Raw genomic sequence first — 20,854 nt, 5'->3', positions numbered from 1 at the left:
GGCAAGCTCAACATTCGGGAGACGCGTGAGTTCGATAAATATTTCAACTAGTACATCGGAAAAATTTTCAACGTATATTCCATTTTAACGTATTCTCACCTGAATGTGTTTTAACCAATTTAATTCCTGATCTAATTTTCTACGATAGGAACATATATTTTTATACATATTTTATTCTTCAAATCTACTTGGTGGTTAACACGACAATAATATCGACTTTCACCAAGAAGTTAAAAGAAGAGGATCCATTTCAATTCCAGACGAATGCCGATTAAAAAACTTCTCGCCAATATAAATATATATTTTTTAGACAATATTATAAAATTGTACTACAATAGTTTTAACTTGTGTTTGTAACATTCACGTCAAACTTTTTAATCATGATATTGAAAATAACTTTTAACATCACAACGTCTCATTCCAATTTTATATGACCAATAATTGTAAGCAGTCTTAATTGTAATTATAAGTTTAAGGTTATCCATTGTGCTGATGATGCCCATTAAAAGGGCGCAACATGTTCACAATCTTTCTATTTTTTATAATTATTTAACCACAAAATGTGGTATTGTAAGTATTGACTAGGTTAACATTAAACAAATATTTTGTAAATTGTATGTAATCTAACACAATGTCGAGATTACCAAAAAGATATAACAAATCTAAGAAAGTACACGGTTTGCTGAGCCTTGCATTTCATTACGGGCCCTCTGTGCTAACTCGTGAGTTCCACAAAATTGTAAACACTCTACTACTCTATTTAGTAAGTGACTATTTTTTGTGACTACTTCATTATGTTTCTGGATTGAAATTTTATATGCAGAGTCAATTTCTGCACCAGTGTTAACAGTTCCAAATATTTTGTATTTACAGGCATTTTCTAAGTGTAGTGCACTTTCCTCATGTGTTTTAATTTGTTCATTTAAATGTTTTAGATCCTCGCAACTGGTCGTTGACCACAATCCTTCACCATGAAATAACACAGTAAAAACAAAACAGAACTTGTTTCTGTTCACTCTCTGTTAACTATGACTTTTTACTGAACCATGTATTACAGAACGTTCTCTTGTTCTTTCCATCAAGTTGAGACAACATGAAATCATTGGGTTGGTAAGCACCTAAACGTTTAATTTGAATCTTTTCTACTAGACTTAATGAATCAAAAGGAGTTTTTAATAAACAATCCAGTTGGTTCATCTTATATTAGACACTGGCTTGTCCATCAAACAATTGAGAATGGCCGTACCGCAATAATCACACTTCCGCACACAGCCAAATGAAACGTGAAATAAAGCCAGCGCAATGGGCCCGCTTCCTCTGGCCACAAACGATGCAATAACTCACCAGCAACACCCATGAACACTGCCCCCCCTCTGCCCAGCAAACGAGGAGGGGACGTAAACCAGTCGACTGGTGTACCGCTGAGAATACCTGGAGGTGAGGTGGTTGGGGCCAGCAGAGGCTGGCCTTCTCATATGGAACTATGGCCATTGAAGGACCGTTAGCGTTGAATATCATACTCGCTTCATAGTGTTTGCAATAACAACGACAAACAATCAATTACAAAGGATTACAAAGGTGGGGCCAGGCCCCTCTGGCCCTTATAATAGATCTGCCACTGGTAGGCTGTCTTCTACTTACAAGAAATTTCCTTTTCTGGGAAATCCGTATAGCAGCCTCATTTAGAACTTTTTCGGTACAGGCAGTTACTTTCATGAACAGAAATTCAGGTCCTGGATGATCAAAATGAGACTTATAAATTAATTTACCAGGGGACTAACTCCAAATGTCCAAAGCCGTGCCCATTCCTATCATTTCCCTATAACTGGAACTCTCTTAGCAAAACTAGAGTTGAAGGTAGGGATGCAAAGTCAAGACTTGGAGACTATGAAAACATCTATCTTGCCTCCTTCACAGATAGCTAACTCTGCGTGGTGTGTAGGAATAGACTGAGCATTGATATGAACACAAAACATGCAGGTAGGCAAATATTTTCTCAATGGCCCAGTAGGTGGTGTAAGGGAAAAGTGAGAGCTGGTCTTGAATTTCAGTACTCTCAAGCTCTGATATGGTGACAAATACAATAGAATAGTCTTACCTCTGTTGTTTTGTTATTTCCCAGATATGCTCCCACCCCCACACACAAGCACACTCACTCTCTCTCTCTCTCATATTACTTCACTACACTGTTTCACCCCCTAGCTGTTTGATACATTCTTAAGGTCAACTCGTTTGGTCACTTGTAATTTTTTTCTGTTAGATTTTACAATAATTATCAACCCATCTTGAATTCAAACCCATTTCTGACTTAAGTAGTCACAGGCAGCGTTTAATACGTCTCGCTGCTGTAAGCAAACTCTGATCAATATGCCCAATTCTCTAAGCAACTTCTTTGCATGCCAGGTAAGATCATGTTCGTGGTATTGCATTAACTTGACTACAGTGGGCCATTTCCCTCCTGCCACTATTTCAGCTGTGGTTCTCTTGGGTTTTCCAATCCTATGACACGGGTCTAAATTGTCCAATGTCAAGTTTATCCCTAAATGGGACTTCACAACACCAAACACGTAAGTATAGATGTCCTCATTCGGAATCTCTGCTAACCCATGCAGTAATAAGCAGTTTCTCCTGCTGTACTCCTCTGCGTCATCAATTAGGTCAACCTGTTTTTGCTTTTGCATTGCAATAAGTTCATACTTCACCTCCGTGAGTTTTCTGGTGACAAAAGTTCTGAAAGACTGGAACTCCTGGGCGAGTATGTCTAAGGAAGCATCGCCACGGTTGATAGCACTCTTGTTGGCAGCACAAGCTGCCTTCTTGAAGTGAGCTTGGATGTCAAGCATTTCTTCAAATTAAGAAATCCGTTTGTTCACAGACTTTACAGATATTTTATAATAAAAATTTTGTAAGGCTATCGCTAGCCTGGTGCAGCTCTTGTAAGGCAGATCCTCTAACAAGGGTGGGTGGCATATGTTGTGTATAGAAAGTTGTGTGTTATTGTGGTTGAGGATAGTTATATGTGTGGTGCACGAGTTAAAGGGATGTTGAGGACAACATAAATACCCAGTTATTTAAAGATAAAAATTTCATTGTTCCGTATTGAAAGTATTAACGTTAAAAATTAAATAATTGAAAAAGAGGTTCAACCTATTCAATACATAAAAGAAAGAAATGTAGTGATTGCATTCTTATTTAATAGTAACTATAAATGGGACCGGTTTCGACCCTAGTGCAGGTCATCGTCAGCCGTAGAAACATGTAAAACAATGCATATGAAAAAGAAAAAGAGAAAGATTAAGTGAACTCTGGATCGGTATAAGATGAAACATAAATTAACAAAGGGGGTAGAAATTGTGAGTCACTTAGAAGAAAACAGTACGTAATATTAAGAATGGTAGTATGGCACACGCAATGATAGGCGAAGTCTCACAATGTTTATGAATATTGGAGAACGGTCAAATGGGTCAATTTCCACACTCTGTCAGGCACAAAGTCACAACACAATTAACTTGAAGTCGCAGACGAATAGATTTGTAGAAGCAAACTGCCAGCTCCCGGTGATCAGCGCGGCACATTCAAGGTCATGCGCTGCGGTCTCGAACGCCAAAGTAGAATGGAGAACATCCTGAAGGTCCAGTATTTGTCTCGGTAGCGGGAAGTTAAGTACGTAAATATAGAAATGTACAACGCAAATCAGTATAATTGAATGAGTACTTGTGCTCCTGCTAAGTTCTTCGAAAACAGTTGACTTGAAAAAACAATTGCAAAGAGAAAAAAATATAGTAAAAAGCGTAATATCGGAAAACAAATGAAAACTTATATGCACAGTGCGCTATTTTTTTTTTTTTTTTTATAATTGAAAAAATTTTAGGTCATGATTGAAGTAGTCAAAGTTGGCGCAAGACAAGAGTTAAAATTTGAAAGAGGAGAACAGAAATGAAGGTCGATTTTTAAAAAAAATATTTTATAATAGAGAAGGTAGAAAAAATTAACAGAGGAAGAGTGATAGTGAAATAAGAGAAAGAATAAAAGAAATTGAAGTTAGATGGTATTGAGGAAGGATAAGATAGGGAAATGAAGGAGGGGTAGTTTAGGGTGGGTTAGGAGGGTGGGTTATTGGAGGTAGAAAATGTGGGTGGGAACTTTGTAAGGCATGGAAAATAGAATTGGGGTTTTGGAATTTGGAATTTTTGAGAAGAAGAATTAGGAAGTCAAAAAGGATATTGGGTTTTTCAGAAATGTCGTTTAAATTGAAATTAGGGTTGAAGTACTGGTCAAGGTGGATAAAGCAATTTTCAGTAATGTTTAAGAGGGGGCCTTTGTTAATGATTTTAAGTATATTCATGTCATTGTCAATACTGGTGAAACTATGCTTGGAGTCTTGTATGTGCTGTCCTATGGCAGAGAATCTGTTGTATTTGATGGCGTTGACATGTTCAGAGTACCTGATATTGAAGTTGCGGCCAGTTTGTCCAACGTAGGAGGAATTGTAGTTGTTGCATTTGAATCTGTATACACCAGATTTAGAAAAAACATTAGACTTATTTAGAGATTTAGAGTTGTGTAAGATATCAAGATTTCTATTGTTAGTTCTAGACATCCTTCTTCTTTATCTTACAAAATTTTCAGAAAACCAACCCAAACAGCAACCACAATAAGACAAGATTCTTCGCACCCCCAAGCTCATAAACGTGCTACTTATAACAGCTTAATTTTTCGTGCCTTCAACACCCCTATGTCCAAAAAAGATTTAAATAATGAATTAAACACCATCCGCAACATTGTTAAATTCAATGGCTTTAACAACTCCTTCATAAACCGCATCATCAACAAATTCAAACATCGTCCAAAAACCACTTTATCTAAAGACACAATAAAACCAACTGCTTTTTCCACCTTCACTTTCACTCAGGATGCTTATAAAATAACTAATATTTTTTAAAAACATAACATGAAAATTTCTTTTAGAACTAACAATAGAAATCTTGATATCTTACACAACTCTAAATCTCTAAATAAGTCTAATGCTTTTTCTAAATCTGGTGTATACAGATTCAAATGCAACAACTGCAATTCCTCCTACGTTGGACAAACTGGCCGCAACTTCAATATCAGGTACTCTGAACATGTCAACGCCATCAAATACAACAGATTCTCTGCCATAGGACAGCACATACAAGACTCCAAGCATAGTTTCACCAGTATTGACAATGACATGAATATACTTAAAATCATTAACAAAGGCCCCCTCTTAAACATTACTGAAAATTGCTTTATCCACCTTGACCAGTACTTCAACCCTAATTTCAATTTAAACGACATTTCTGAAAAACCCAATATCCTTTTTGACTTCCTAATTCTTCTTCTCAAAAATTCCAAATTCCAAAACCCCAATTCTATTTTCCATGCCTTACAAAGTTCCCACCCACATTTTCTACCTCCAATAACCCACCCTCCTAACCCACCCTAAACTACCCCTCCTTCATTTCCCTATCTTATCCTTCCTCAATACCATCTAACTTCAATTTCTTTTATTCTTTCTCTTATTTCACTATCACTCTTCCTCTGTTAATTTTTTCTACCTTCTCTATTATAAAATATTTTTTTAAAAAATCGACCTTCATTTCTGTTCTCCTCTTTCAAATTTTAACTCTTGTCTTGCGCCAACTTTGACTACTTCAATCATGACCTAAAATTTTTTCAATTATTAAAAAAAAAAAAAAATAGCGCACTGTGCATATAAGTTTTCATTTGTTTTCCGATATTACGCTTTTTACTATATTTTTTTCTCTTTGCAATTGTTTTTTCAAGTCAACTGTTTTCCAAGAACTTAGCAGGAGCACAAGTACTCATTCAATTATACTGATTTGCGTTGTACATTTCTATATTTACGTACTTAACTTCCCGCTACCGAGACAAATACTGGACCTTCAGGATGTTCTCCATTCTACTTTGGCGTTCGAGACCGCAGCGCATGACCTTGAATGTGCCGCGCTGATCACCGGGAGCTGGCAGTTTGCTTCTACAAATCTATTCGTCTGCGACTTCAAGTTAATTGTGTTGTGACTTTGTGCCTGACAGAGTGTGGAAATTGACCCATTTGACCGTTCTCCAATATTCATAAACATTGTGAGACTTCGCCTATCATTGCGTGTGCCATACTACCATTCTTAATATTACGTACTGTTTTCTTCTAAGTGACTCACAATTTCTACCCCCTTTGTTAATTTATGTTTCATCTTATACCGATCCAGAGTTCACTTAATCTTTCTCTTTTTCTTTTTCATATGCATTGTTTTACATGTTTCTACGGCTGACGATGACCTGCACTAGGGTCGAAACCGGTCCCATTTATAGTTACTATTAAATAAGAATGCAATCACTACATTTCTTTCTTTTATGTATTGAATAGGTTGAACCTCTTTTTCAATTATTTAATTTTTAACGTAAATACCCAGTCCCTGAGCCAATGGAATTAACCACTGAAGACCACAATCCCCGACCCGAGGTGCTCCTGGAACCAAGAAGCCGGACTAAGACATTTTGAATTAAAGTAAATTATCACCGAGTGTTATTTAATAACATTACTTGAAATAGTATGCACAAATTGTAGTTAAACTTGTTGATTTGCTAGCTGGTTCACAGAGCTCTCACACACACACTTCATCACTGTAGCCATGTTTACATTACTATTTACACATTAGTGTGTGTGTGTGTCCAGAAATCATTTCCCAAGAACTGATCAAAAATGTCCAGTTCTGTGGACAAATCACTCAGCTGCCTGTGTCGTCAGTCCAAATCCAATCACGTTCCATTTTTGTTCACAAATTTCTCATTATTGTCACTACTTTCACACATACTGCTATCACCATACCTACCAATAAATTCCCCTTCATCAAATTTACAATCAATTTCATCCAATATTTCATTTACTCACTCTGCAAATTGCTAAGATTCCACAAACTGTACATTGTGATCCAACTTCGGCACCTGCCACGTTACCTAATGTAAACAAGGGACATCAGCCTCGAAGAATTATTCCTTGGCACGAAAATATTGAAGTTACATGACCAATTATTTGCAAGGAACAGCTATAAACCTCAATGAAAACATTGCAATAATGAAACTAGCTCCGTCTATGAGAAAAGGTAAGATATACAAACATATAGCTCAGGAAGGGCATTGCCCATCTTCCATTGTAACTACTGGAAGCTGTGGATGGGCAGTGCAGACCTTTCATCTCCAGTCAGTTCAATCCATGACCAAGCATGATCCTCTGAGGCAGACCATTCTAGTTCCTCCATCAGCTTTGCTTTCCTTGAAACAACTCAACACAGAATCTTAAGTTATTTTATACTTCTTTGTTGAAAATGAAAATCCACAGCCTTTTTCCAGTCATTCGACCAAGTCAGGAATGGAATGAAGTCGAGGATAGAAAATGTGCCGATTTTATATAATTCTTGGAATGGAATTCTGAATCTGATTGTGTTCTGTATTGCTGACAGCAACTCCTGGGATTGTTTTTTCCTTGAAATTACTCTCAACGTGATGATTTATGTGCACAACCTGTGGTATGCTAAAATAGTTTGTTACGGTATCGGTTTCTGTGTATTCTTCATAATTCATCTTCCTTCTTGTGATCTTCAATGGTCATTTCCGTTGGCTAAGGAATAGATGCTGTCCTCAACATTCCTGCAACTCATGCACCACACATATCACTAACACACAGAAGGTTTCCGGTGACTAACTCGCTTGGTCCCATAATAAAAAACTATACTCACTGGCAAAAAAAATGCGAAATACTACGTATTTCAGACAAAGTTTAATGTTAGCCCATTTGAAACCTGGTAAAAATGACATATACTGACATTACAACAATATGACAATATATCATAAGTTAATTAGCCCATTTGAGAAGTTTCAATGCAATTGGTAAAGATTATTGGTCATGACAATCATAACACCAATATTACCTTTTCCCGCTTTTGGACAAGAATAACCACAAACAGCTGTCTTGAGATTTATTATTGTGAATCTCGTGCTGCATATTTTTGTGGACATTACAGCTTGTCTACGACAGTTGGTCTCGCTTCTAAATCAGCTCATTTTGGCTCTTTCACCTGAAAATGCAACAAGGGATGTGGCATTAGTGGAGGACTGGCACAGCATACGCTATGTAGCAGATGTTATAGGCATGTCTTGTTCTAACCTGTACATTACTGTTAAAAGGTACAGAGAGGACAATATCTACACCAGGAGGCCCAGTTCAGGTTGTAGGAGAAGCAATACTAAGTGCAATGATCGCTTTCTAGTAATGCAAGTTCTTCGTGATCAACACACACCAACTGTGGAGGCCAGAAATCGTTCGCAGCAAGTATGGGGCATGAACATGAATGAAAGGACAGTAAGGAGGAGGCTGTATGAAGTGGATTTAAAGTCCAAGAGGCCCGCCACAGGACCTCAGCCTACATGTGAGCACTGTACCTTCTGGATGCAATTCGCCAATGCCCATCTAAACTGGACTGTATAGCAGTGGAGCTCAGTGCATTTTACAGATAAATCCAGATTCTGTTTGAGGGCACCGGATGGAATGAAGAGAGTATGGAGAAGGTCCAGGGAACATTATTTACCCTGTACTTTCTCTGTAAGGACACATTCACTAGAGACTCTGTGATGGTCTGAGCTAGGATTACCACTAAATGCACATATGGAGCTTGTATTTGTCGAGAATGGAAGTCTGACAGCCCACCAATACAACAAGGAGATTTTAGTGGATCACATGGTGTCTTCTCCACCTGTCATCGGTGAGAACTTTTATCTTGATGCACGACAATGCTCGTCAACAAATTGCCATTTGTGTACGTGAGTACCTGCAAAAAGTCAGAATTTGAGCACATGGTGTGGCATTTTCGTAGTTCCAACCTAAACCCAATAGAGCATGTCTGTGATATGCTTGAGAGACGTGCTAAAAACTGTTCCCCTGATACACTGGCTCAACTTCAGACTGCGCTCCAGGCAGAATGGAAGCACATACCACAAGAAACATTCAAGATTGCATCCGGAGCATGCCTGATCAAATCACAGCTGTGACTGCGGCTAGATGTGGTAATACCCGTTACTAAGGCAAATGTGTTGAAAATTTGTGGATAAATGGACTGCATATGAAACAGTGCAAAGCTACGGATTTCGACATTTCCAATTTCGTGTTAGTGGACTGATGTGATTGTCACGACAATAATCTTCATCAATTATTGTGCTGAAACTTCTCAAATGGGCTACTTGTGATACATTGCGATATTGTTGTAATGTCTTAATATTTTATTTTTACCAGCTTTCAAATAGACTAACATTAAATTTTGCCTGAAATATGTAGTGTCTTGCTGTTTTGCCGGTGACTGTAGTGCTAAGCTACTTAGATGAATGTAAGTACCTTAATAGATACATACATACATCAATATAGACTGTTATGCCTTTCTGCGTTCAGACTGCAAGCCTCTGTGAATTTACAAAACATTGCCCCAAGGGTAAGAGAAATAGAGGGAGACCAAGACGACGATGGTTAGACTCGGTTTCTAATGTTTTAAAGATAAGAGGTATAGAATTAAATGAGGCCACAACACTAGTTGCAAATCGAGGATTGTGGCGACGTTTAGTAAATTCTCAGAGGCTTGCAGACTGAACGCTGAAAGGCATAACAGTCTATAATGATAATGTATTCATGTATGATGCCCCAATCCTCTATTTGCAATCTGTGCTGTAGAGAGATTTAGTTCTATACCTCTTATCTTTAAATCGTTTGAAACTGAGTCTAACCATTGTCGTCTTAGTCACCCTCTGCTTCTCTTACCCACCATAACAGTGTCCATTATTCTCCTAGGTAACCTGTCCACCTCCATTCACCTCACATGATCCCACCACCGAAGCAGACTTTTTTTTTTTTGCTTTACGTCACACTGACACAGATAGGTCTTATGGCGACGATGGGACAGAAAAGGTATAGGAATGGGAAGGAAGCAGCCATGGCCTTAATTAAGGTACAGCCCCGCATTTGCCTGGTGTGTAAATGGGAAACCATGGAAAACTATCTTCACGACTGCCAACAGTGGGATTCAAATCCACTATCTCCCAGATGGGAGATCACAGCTGCGTGACCCTAACCGCACGGCCAACTCGCCTGGTCGAAGCCTGTTTACGCGTACAGCTTCATCCATCGAGTTCATTCCTAACTTAGCCTTTATCTCCTCATTCCAAGTACCCTCCTGCCATTGTTCCCACCTGTTTGTACCAGCAATCATTCTCGTTACTTTTATGTCAGACACTTCAAACTTATGAATAAGATACCCTGAGTCCACCCAGCTTTCGCTCCTGTAAAGCAAAGTTGGTCTGAAAACAGGCCGATGTAAAGATAGTTTCACTCGGGAGCTGACTTCCTTCTTACCAAATACTGTTGCTCACTGCATTAGCTTTACTGCACCTTGATTCAATCTCACTTACTATATTACCATCCTGGGAGAACACACAACCTAAATACTTGAAATTCTCTACCTGTTCTAGCTTTGTATCACCAATATGACATTCAATTCTGTTGAATTTCTTACCGACTGACATCAATTTAGTCTTCGAAAGGGTAATTTTCATACCATACTCATTGCACCTATTTTCAAGTATCAAGATATTAGACTGCAGGCTTTTGGCACAACCTGCCATTAAGAACAAATCATCAGCATAGGCCAGACTGCTTATTACATTTCCACCTAACTGAATCCCTCCCTGCCCATGTAAACTATGAACAACAAAGGTGAAAGATTACAGCCTTGTCTAACCCCAGTAAGTACCCTGAACCAACTCATTCTACCATCAATTCTCACTGAAGCCCAATTGTCAACATGAATGCCTTTAATTGATTTTAATAATCTACCCTTAATCCCATGGTCCCCCAGTATGGCGAACATCTTTTCCCTCAGTACCCTGTCATGTGCTTTCTCTAGATCTACGAAACATAAACACAACTGTCTATTCCTCTCGTAGTATCTTTCAATTACCTGGCGCATACTGAAAATCTGATCTTGACAGCCCCTCTGTGATCTGAAACCACACTGATTTTCACTGAACTTCCTCTCAACCACTGATCGAACTCTCCCCTCCTAGATGCCAGTGAATACTCTGCCTGCTATACTAATCAATGAGATACCTCGATAGTTGTTGTAATCCTTCCTGTTCCCTTGCTTGTAGATAGGTGCAATTACTGCTTTTGTCCAATCCGAAGCTACCTTACCAATACTCCATGCTAATCTTACTACTCTGTGAAGCCATTTTATCCCTGCCTTCCCACTGTACTTCACCATTTCAAGTCTAATTTCATCTATTCCTGCTATTTTATGACAACTGAGTTTATTTACCATCTTTTCCACTTCCTCAAGCGTAATTCAACCAACATCATTTCCCTCCTCCCCATGAGCTTGGTTGTTCACGACATCACCAGGAAGATTTCCTTTTACTTTGGGAAGATTTTCAAAATATTCCTTCCACCTGTCCAGTGATTCCCTTGGATCTATTACGAGTTCACCTGAATCACCCAAAACACTGTTCATTTCCTTTTTCCCTCCCTTCCTAAGATTCTTTATTACTGTCCAGAAATGTTTCCCTGCTGCTTAACCTAACTTTTTCAGGTTATTCCCAAAATCTTCCCACGACTTTTTTTTTTTTTGATTCACAACTATTTGTTTTGCCCTGTTTCTTTCATCTACGTACAATTCCCTGCCTGCATCGGCCCTTGTTTGGAGCCATTTCTGAAAGTTTATTTTTTTATTTTTTATAAGCTGCTCTCATTTTATCATTCCACCAGGATGTTCGCTTTTCCCCATCTTCACACACACAGTTGTTCCTAGGCATTCCCTTGCTGTTTCTACTACTGCATTGCTGTATACTACCCATTCTCTTAAATTGTTAGAAACTGAGTTTAACCATTATCGTCTCACATGACCTGCCCTCTGTCCACTGTTCGCAAATTCTCACTAATCATATCCATGTACTTCTGTTTAATTTCCTCGTCCTGGAGATTTTCTACCTTTATTCGTTTGCAGACAGATTTCACTTTCTGTATCCTAGGCCTAGAGATACTTAGTTCACTACAGATCAGATAGTGGTCTGTATCATCGAAAAATCCCCGAACAGGAATGAGTTAGCTGGAAAATTTACAATGTCCAGTAACGGACCAACTATATTGGTATTATAAACCTGTACATTCCTGTATTCGAAGTCGGTTAAGATATAGTCTATTGTGGATCTGGTACCCCTACCCTCCCATGTGTAGCGGTGAACAGCCTTATGCTTGAAGAATGTATATGTAACTGCTAAACCCGTACTAGCACAGAAGTCCAGCAAATGCTTCCATACCTATCAGCTGCCATATCTTCCCCAAATTTACCTATCACCCTTTTGTATCCTTCAGTTCCACTTCAAACTCTCGCAATTGAAATTTTCCATTAGCACTATCCTATCCTTGCTGTTGACCCTGTCTACGATGTCACTCAGTGCTTCATAAAACTTGTCAATTTCATCCTCATCTACACCCTCACATGGTAAATACACCGAGACAATTCTCATCCTAATTCCTCCAACTGCCAAATCTACCCACATCATTTGCTCATTTATGTGCCTAACAGAAACTATGTTGCATGCAATAGTATTCCTGATAAAGAGCCCTACCCCATACTCAATCCTTCCCTTTTTAACACCTGTTACGTACACTTTATTATCTCCTATCTTTTCCTCGTTACCTCTCCTTACCAGAATATCACTTACTCCTAGCACATCCACATGCATCCTCTTTGCTGACTAAGCCAGTTCTACTTTCTTTCTTCCATAAGCTCCATTAATATTAATAGCTCCTCATCTAATTCCATATTGTTCGCCAAGTTGTTGCCAAGGAGACCCTCGCCTGTCAAACGGGAGTGGGACTCCATAACTCCCATAGGTCCGAGGCTTGCTTAAAATGTTCTGAGCTCGGTAAATTCGTGAAGCAGGATGCTACCCTACTCACACATATTCCAAGTGAGGATCTGTCCTCTAAAAGGTTAGGGACCACCGGTGGATTGTTTAGTCCTGGCCGCCTGAGCACAAGGTGGGCCATGACTCAGAATGTGTCCGAGATGCCTACTCCCAGTCCGTAGCAACTGGTATCCCGACTCTCAGGACCACTTACTAGGCCACTCAGCTGTTGCCCACGGTTCGCAAACTAGGACGTGGCTACAGTAACCCACACCATGAAGCGTAGTATTTTAATTAGTATTTTAATGCTGATCAATAAAAAATGCAATGTAAAACCGAAGGTCTATGAATAGAGCAAGATGGTAATTATCTTGTAAGACAACATTTAAAGTCAAGAATTTCATTTTTGGTCCATAATGGATAGAGATTACAAAATAATAAGCTAAATTGTAAAATATCCACCTTATCAATACAAGATATGTTGTTGATTAAAATTTCAAACGTCATTTATTAAATGGTACTGGTTTCAATATCCATGGATGTCATCATCAGCCAAATAAGGTCATTATCCAAAGATACACATTAATGTTAAAACAACAAAATTGACCCTCATAATTAAAACTGTCTATAACATGTTAACATACAAGGCATATTTATGCTAAATATCCAGGTTTGAATATGTAATTAGTACAAGTTTGACAACTTGTTATTCACAAATAAAATAAAAAACTGAAACTGAGAAGCCTTGCAGAAGATAAGTTCGAAGTCTTTGACAGTCTTTAAAATTTTTAGATTTGGGTGCTTTGTACAGCATTGGCAGCCAACGTATGTAGAGAAATGTATGCTAAGTTCAATGTGGTAATATTAAATACGTTGAAAGAAGTGGATGATGTTCCTCTGTGAGCATAAAAACAATTCTAAGTCAGCAGATAATACATATAAAAACCATCTTCGTAAATACGATGTTATGTCGTATTGTGCTGGAGCGAGTGGATCTTGTGACCGGAACTGTGTGTTGAAGAAGTTAAAATATTCTCAATCCAATGAGGGCCTATAATATGAAAGATAAAAACGAGTTAAACTCTGATAGTGGAAATGGGGCACGAAAGTAAAGCGTTATGAAGAGACTCACCTTTGGTTGGCTGGTTGTGTGTGCTGTGGAGTTGAGTTAAAGAGGAACTGGCAAGGGAGTCGCGTGGACCAACTGAAGAAGGAAGGGGAAAGGGAGGAGTGTGTTAGGTAGGAGGAGGGGGAGGGGCGATAAATGGGGCGGGATTAGGGGGTTTTGGCGGTAGGAGGGGATATTGTGTCAAAGAGTTACGTCCAGACTGAGCTATTTTCTGGAATTTTGAACATATTAAACACTGCAATGAGTTTATCAGACAGGATTTTTGGTTTCTCAGAGATGTCATTTAAATTAAAGTTTGAATTTAAAAATTGGTCTAAGTGAATGTAGCAGCTTTCGGTAGTATCTAAAAAAGGGTCCTTGCTAAAAGTGTCAAGGATCTCAATATCCATGGATGTTGAAACCGGTATCATTTAGTAAATGAGGTTGTAATTTTAATCAACAACATATCTTGTATTGAAAAGGTGGATCTTGTACAATTTAACTTATTTTTTGTAAGACAACAGTTTTACATTCATTTTTAATATTTTTAGAGTACAATAAGATGGAACTGGAAAGGTCAGAGAGTAAGAAATAATTACATAACAGGTATTCATTTATATATAATTTATAAAAGAACAACAAATTTGAAACTATCACTGTATTCTTGCAATCCCAACACCATGGATATTAGGCACAACATGAAAGTACAATCTGCAGTGAAATGTAATACCCAGATGAAGATGTTCTCATATCATACTTCTCTACCTATACAATGTAAAATACTGTATATAAAACTGATCTTAATATGCGTGATATATATATGTATGTCCATTTTTGACAATGATATGAAAAAATGAATAACAGCCAACATTAATGATGCACATTCAGTCGCAGACATCCACATATATTCCATGGAGTGAGGCTAACAATAAAATGTACACTACAATATTGTAACAGATTATAAAAATAACTTATAATAGCACCAAAGTTGGTAGAAAGGAATGGAAAACAAAAATAATAAAATCCATTTAGAATTACTATAAAATTACGAATCCATTGGTAGAATGAATCTACAATTATACAGAATTCTATCTAGCAAATAATAGCTGCAAAGGGCAGATCATTTGTTTCTTCAACAATCAAAAATGAATTTTCCATCAATATTCTTACTTGGAAAATTCAATTGAACATGTCATTATACTGAAAACACTAATTATAAAACAGAAAATATCATTTTTACTTTATAAGCCTTTCAACATAGCATTAACTGAGGATACAATAACAACTGACTTTCAAAACAGTAAAAAGATATACTACATTTTATGGAGGTGAAAGTACTAATACTTAATATATATTACTTTATTTATTTTTAACAACCAAAAATGGTCAATTAATTCATCAAGTAAATTCATTTCAAAGTTGTCCGTAGCTTGATTTGTTAGGGATTCTAAAAATAATAAACAGTGGCCAATATTAAATATTAAAATACAGTAACAATTTACATGTTGGAAAATTAAATAAACTGGATATAATCAAAACAATGACTTGTATATTTTTCGTCTTGATGCTTTTCTTGTCTTCCACACACACATACACGCTTTCTTCCAACACGTCCACATCAATATACTGACACTTAACACCACATACATCCAAAATGGTAATAAAAATGGAATTCTTGAAAATATCCAGCAGAATACTGTAACTTCGAAGTAACTGCTCAACTGTTCCCATGTTTCATACAACTTTAGAGCACTGAAGTTAAGAAAACAACATTAAGTCTAGGTTTTATAAACCTGCTGGTCACAATACATCTATATCTGCCTGCATATTAAATAAGTCTCGGATTCTTATTACTAGATTTTTAAGAATGCTATACTTTGTACATTTATACTTTCAATTAAAATATTTGACATTGGTTAAATAGTTACATTTATATGAAATAGGTAGTTAATTTAATTAAAAATCACCTTACCCCCTTCTGCCCTTACCACTCTAATGTGATGCTTGACAATAGATTCAGGTAAAAAAGAGTTTTGCATCAAAAATATTTCTTTATATATGTACACATATGTTAAAAATCTATAAAATAGTATTTAACAAAGAGGGAGTTAAGTTACAGGACAAAAATATATACTGGTAGTATGTTTGGTCATTGCAGTTAATTACATGTGATGAATTCAAGAGAGTGAGGCAGGAAAAGCTGAGTCCTCTTTTGCACCACTTTTTAACAAATGAGTTATATTATGCAAAAGAAAGTACGGCAAATAAATAGTCATAACTGAACAACACTAATATAAAAATTTAACAACAACAGTAGTCAATGACTTCTATATCGAGATGGTAATGGTATACTGTATATAAGCAACTGCCATTTCAGTATAATTAATAATAAATCAGCCTTTCTCTAAAATTGATACGATGTCAGTTGTAATGGACACCAATTCGTTTGGTTTTAGAATTAAGTAGGCCTACTGCTCTTTCTTTATGATAAATTAGGAAATATTTATTAAGTTCCATTTTCCTTTAAGGTGAGATACATGGCTACTTTCTTTTAACACTTCATTTTAACTTGTCCTATCTATTATTATTATTATTATTATTATTATTATTATTATTATTATTATTATTATTATTATTATTATAATAGCTTCCTCACTGAATTGGGACAGAATATCCATCTTCATTGTTTTGATCCCAGTTGAGTTAGTCAATGTTTCTGAAAAGTGGGAAAACCATCAATTCCCTTGTAAATTCCTGCTATATTTAGAGCCCTGCATGGATATACAAAATAATATCCGCACCCGCATCCACGAATGGTTACCTGCATCAACAAATAGTTATCCATGGATATTGTAAATATTTAACTATAGTATATTACACCCAAGGTATTGAAACGGATAAATAATACAATAGGCCTGACATCTGGCACCAGAACCCATACAGTCATAGGTTTATGAGGGATTTTCTCTTGACTACCAACGTATTGACCTTTGTTCCTACCCACCATTAATTGCGGACAGGAGCCAGTTAGGCTTAGGTCAGATTTATGGCTTTATGGTCTCAAGGCTCTTTAAATATCACTGTTCTCCCATGCCAATGTCAAGAGTTGCCTAACCTCAAGCAAAACAAGAGTGTACCTAAGTGAAAATCAATAAATGCCATTATTTAGAAATTATCAGCAAAAATATCTGCCATACAGCTATATTATAGCCAAATATAATCTCTGTGGTAAGAATATAAGATCTTTACCATTTGCAATACTTTATTATATTTACATAATTGACTAGTTTGTAGAAAATATCTGACTTTTTTTTCGTTCAGGCCATTAAATCAGCATGTATACCTGGAAGTTCATGAAACTGTAAAAATAATGATACACGCAGTATTTCCAAGCACCACTAAAACATTTCTGAACCAAATTTTTGTTTTCAAACAATAAGCCTCTTGGGAAATTGTTAACAATGAACTCTGAATCACCATGAAACAGTTTAGCACAGAAGTTTAGTTCAAAGGATCTTCATTGATATTAAAATTAGACCCTCATTTCCCTACCCTCAGGCTTAACATAAAACTGCTTAACTAATTCATTACATTACTGTGATGTGTGGAACAGAACATTAACAAACAATTAATTCCATAACAATCAGATTACAATAGTAAAAATATTTATTGGTCCCAGGTCTGCTTAACTCCCTCTTTGATGACAAATTACAAGACAGATCACACCAACATCAATATGCACCATGGCTGTACCATATGAATAAAAGAGTTGCAATTAAGTCTTTTTCATAAATGGAATTACAAGAGTAGAACGGATGTGAAATTGGAACAAGTTACTACTTATGAGAACTTTCTTCCTTCCAGCGTAAAAGTTAAGAAGGACTTGCCTACATGCATATACAAATATAGAATATCTGGAAACCTTTATACAGACCCATAATAGAATTAAAACAATTGTTTGTTTCTCCATTTTCTCCTCTCTATTATTCCGGTTATATGCAAAGTTGCCCAAATAATATTTTAATTTTTCTGTGCTATCAAGGGCAATATAACAAGTATGTTTCATCTTGTCAATAATTTAATGAGTTTGCAGCATAAGGGAAAATATTTGAACAAGATGAAAACCACGAGTTGTATTTGTTAAGATTATTTACTGAATGAAATGTTTAATAAACAATATTATAAAATGAAAATAACATAGGTATTTATATAACAGTATTTAATTGAATTTATTGCACACCAATGTGATGTCACTTCTACAAGTCTCTTTGTAAATGCTGCCATATTTTATTTAATCACTGCCTTGTGAATACTGTGCACTAGGTTACAAATCAGAAAGAATTGTGAATCCCATTTGATAATATTTCAGTGGTAGTCGACTGTGATTGATTGAAACTGACACGAACTGTAAAATGGACTGGTCAATATTCATTGTGCAATGGATGAGGTAAATAGCCAATATAATTTTTGTAAACCAACATATCTTCTAATAATTAACAATCAGTAACCAGACAATTTATTCCATGTTGATCAAAGGAAGTTAACACAAGAAATACTGAAATCCTATTTGCCATGTTTACTTCATTCTATACAACCATGTGCACACACACAATAATAGAATGTCTGTATAAAGTGGTATCCATGAATTCTATAAAGCAGACATGCCAACTTCTGGAAGTAAATATAAGAATACTTCTTGACAACAGCCAAACTAGGTAGTATCCACCAATCAATCTAATATTTTCTATATAAATTTGTTTTCTGGAATTGTTTCAATTTATTCATTGAAATTAATATAACTTACCTTCTTTTTGCAACTTTCTTCCTTACTTCTCTTTGGATTGCATGATAACGTGACTCTGATTCAGCCTTGGTTAGAGTATTTGAAAAGCCACAGGTGTTCCTACAGAAAAATTCAATAAAATTTCACCACTATTTGAACCCTGGATGCTGGAGTTGCAACACAAATGTAAAACTTGGAAGCCAATTATCTTCTTTTTGTCTTTGCCAAAGAGCTAACTGCTGAACATTTTAAAACAGTTTTGTCATCAATAGTGGACCAAAACTATGTTCTGCATTTGTATTAAAGAATATTTCTCACCTTGAGTTAAGAGTTTCAAAAAAGTTAACTACTAGATTTCAATTTTAAACTAGAGATAGGAAATTGGTACAAAAATTGAAAAGTTTGTGCCAAAAACATGAAAAGTCAGCATGTCTGATATGTCAGCAAATTGGGAACAGGTCAGTTGGTAGGCTAAATACATCCACTTGATTACTGATTAATATAACAGATTTTTTTCCTTTCCTTTTACCATAATCTATGTAGATATTGAGAGATGCTACTTAACAATCCTCAATCCTTTCAGTATTTAAAAATATTTCTCTATCACATTTAAATACACTGAATATTCTTACAGATTCGAATGCTACAACTCAAAAAATCATTCTCCAACAGACATGTACAATTTGAAGAGCAGTGGTGTAATCTGCCTTTGAGGTTCGGTGATGATAAGAACTAGTGTCGGCTTTTCTTGGATTTCTTCCGTCTTCGTCTCCTATTTTGTCCGCCACTGGGTTCCTCTGATGAAGGGGTGGGAGAAACAGGGGTAGTGGGAGTACTCGCATCCTCTTCTTCATCTTCTTCCTCACCATTTACTTCTTCACCATCTGGATTTGACAGCTCCAAAGAAATGATTTTTTCTTTCAGGGTTTCCACCTACATGAACACAAATATTTTAATTATATATAAAAAACTTGAAATATGTCTATTTCACTATGTTCCAAAATAATTGTCCTGATTTTGGTTTATTTTGGAATATTTGCAAGCTGTAGGAAGGTCATCTTTCTTAGCTAATGTGTCTCAGTTTATTAAGGTACTACATATCCAAGCACAGCTACTGTACATGAGGGTTGTCATTAAAAAATATGCTATACCAATTATTATATTTATACCTAATCACAATAAGATAATAAACACTCTAATAAGTAAATGCAAATACAGCTTCCTAGTAAAATAGCAATTACCACTACACGACCACTTCCACCGGCAATGCCATGCGAATTAATCAGAACATGTAACAAACATTGTATCATTTTTATTTTTGCACTTATTCACTTAATTCATAATTTTAATCTTTGTTAAAAGCTAATATGTCCTCCTTTCTGTTTTATAAGTTGCTTTACATGACTTGGCATAGATTCTACAAGCTTTGAGCACATACCTCATCATCATGAAACAACACTAACTAGAGGCTCCATCATGCATATTTTTGTGGAAGAGTAAAGTGTTGTGAGTTTCCTTTTGTAAATAATCCACATCTTTTCTATTGTATTAATGTCAAGAGACAAATATTGCTCTCACTGATGAATTTGTTCGCACAGTTCAAATTATGGCCAAGAGCCAAATTTTGCTGAAAAATTCCATCCCCATCTGGAAACCTCTTCTGCAGCTCACCAACAATTCTCCTTTCCTGTATCTGGACGGACTGGTTAGATTTCATTATCCTATTAGCTGATACTAAGGGTCCCAGCCCTTCATGTGTGGTCTATGCTGAAGTTGTTGGCTCATCCTTCACTGATTACACATACTGAGGCATAAGCCCTTCCACTTCAAAGTGACTCTCATCAGACAAAAGAACTTTTGTCCTGAGTTCCATTGTCCAATCCTGATGATCAAATGCCCAAAAGAGACACTTTCTGCACATTTCTCCTGTTAGAAGGTGTTTCTTTACTGGTCTGTGGGCTTTCCTCCCAGCT

The 20,854-nt window shown here is 36.5% G+C and overlaps 1 protein-coding gene across 7 annotated transcripts in view; it reads right to left on the bottom strand.

The window, feature by feature from the left end:
• Positions 1-14,707: 14,707 nt before the first annotated feature.
• scrib (scribble) overlaps positions 14,708-20,854 on the bottom strand; it is an 884,084-nt gene continuing 877,937 nt past the window's right edge. For 6 of the 7 annotated variants that reach the window (XM_067137118.2, XM_068225382.1, XM_068225383.1 and 3 more), the window contains one exon: positions 14,708-19,814. In XM_067137118.2, coding sequence (XP_066993219.2) covers positions 19,614-19,814 — 201 coding nt within the window. In that variant the 3' untranslated portion in view covers positions 14,708-19,613. The remainder of the gene's footprint in view (positions 19,815-20,854) is intronic. The other variant, XR_011017587.1, reaches the window with a different exon arrangement.

Source organism: Anabrus simplex, chromosome 1 (assembly GCF_040414725.1).
Source record: "Anabrus simplex isolate iqAnaSimp1 chromosome 1, ASM4041472v1, whole genome shotgun sequence".
NCBI lineage: Eukaryota > Metazoa > Arthropoda > Insecta > Orthoptera > Tettigoniidae > Anabrus > Anabrus simplex.
The sequence above is the reverse complement of the archived record's forward strand: the minus strand, read 5'-3'. Positions and strand labels throughout refer to the sequence as shown.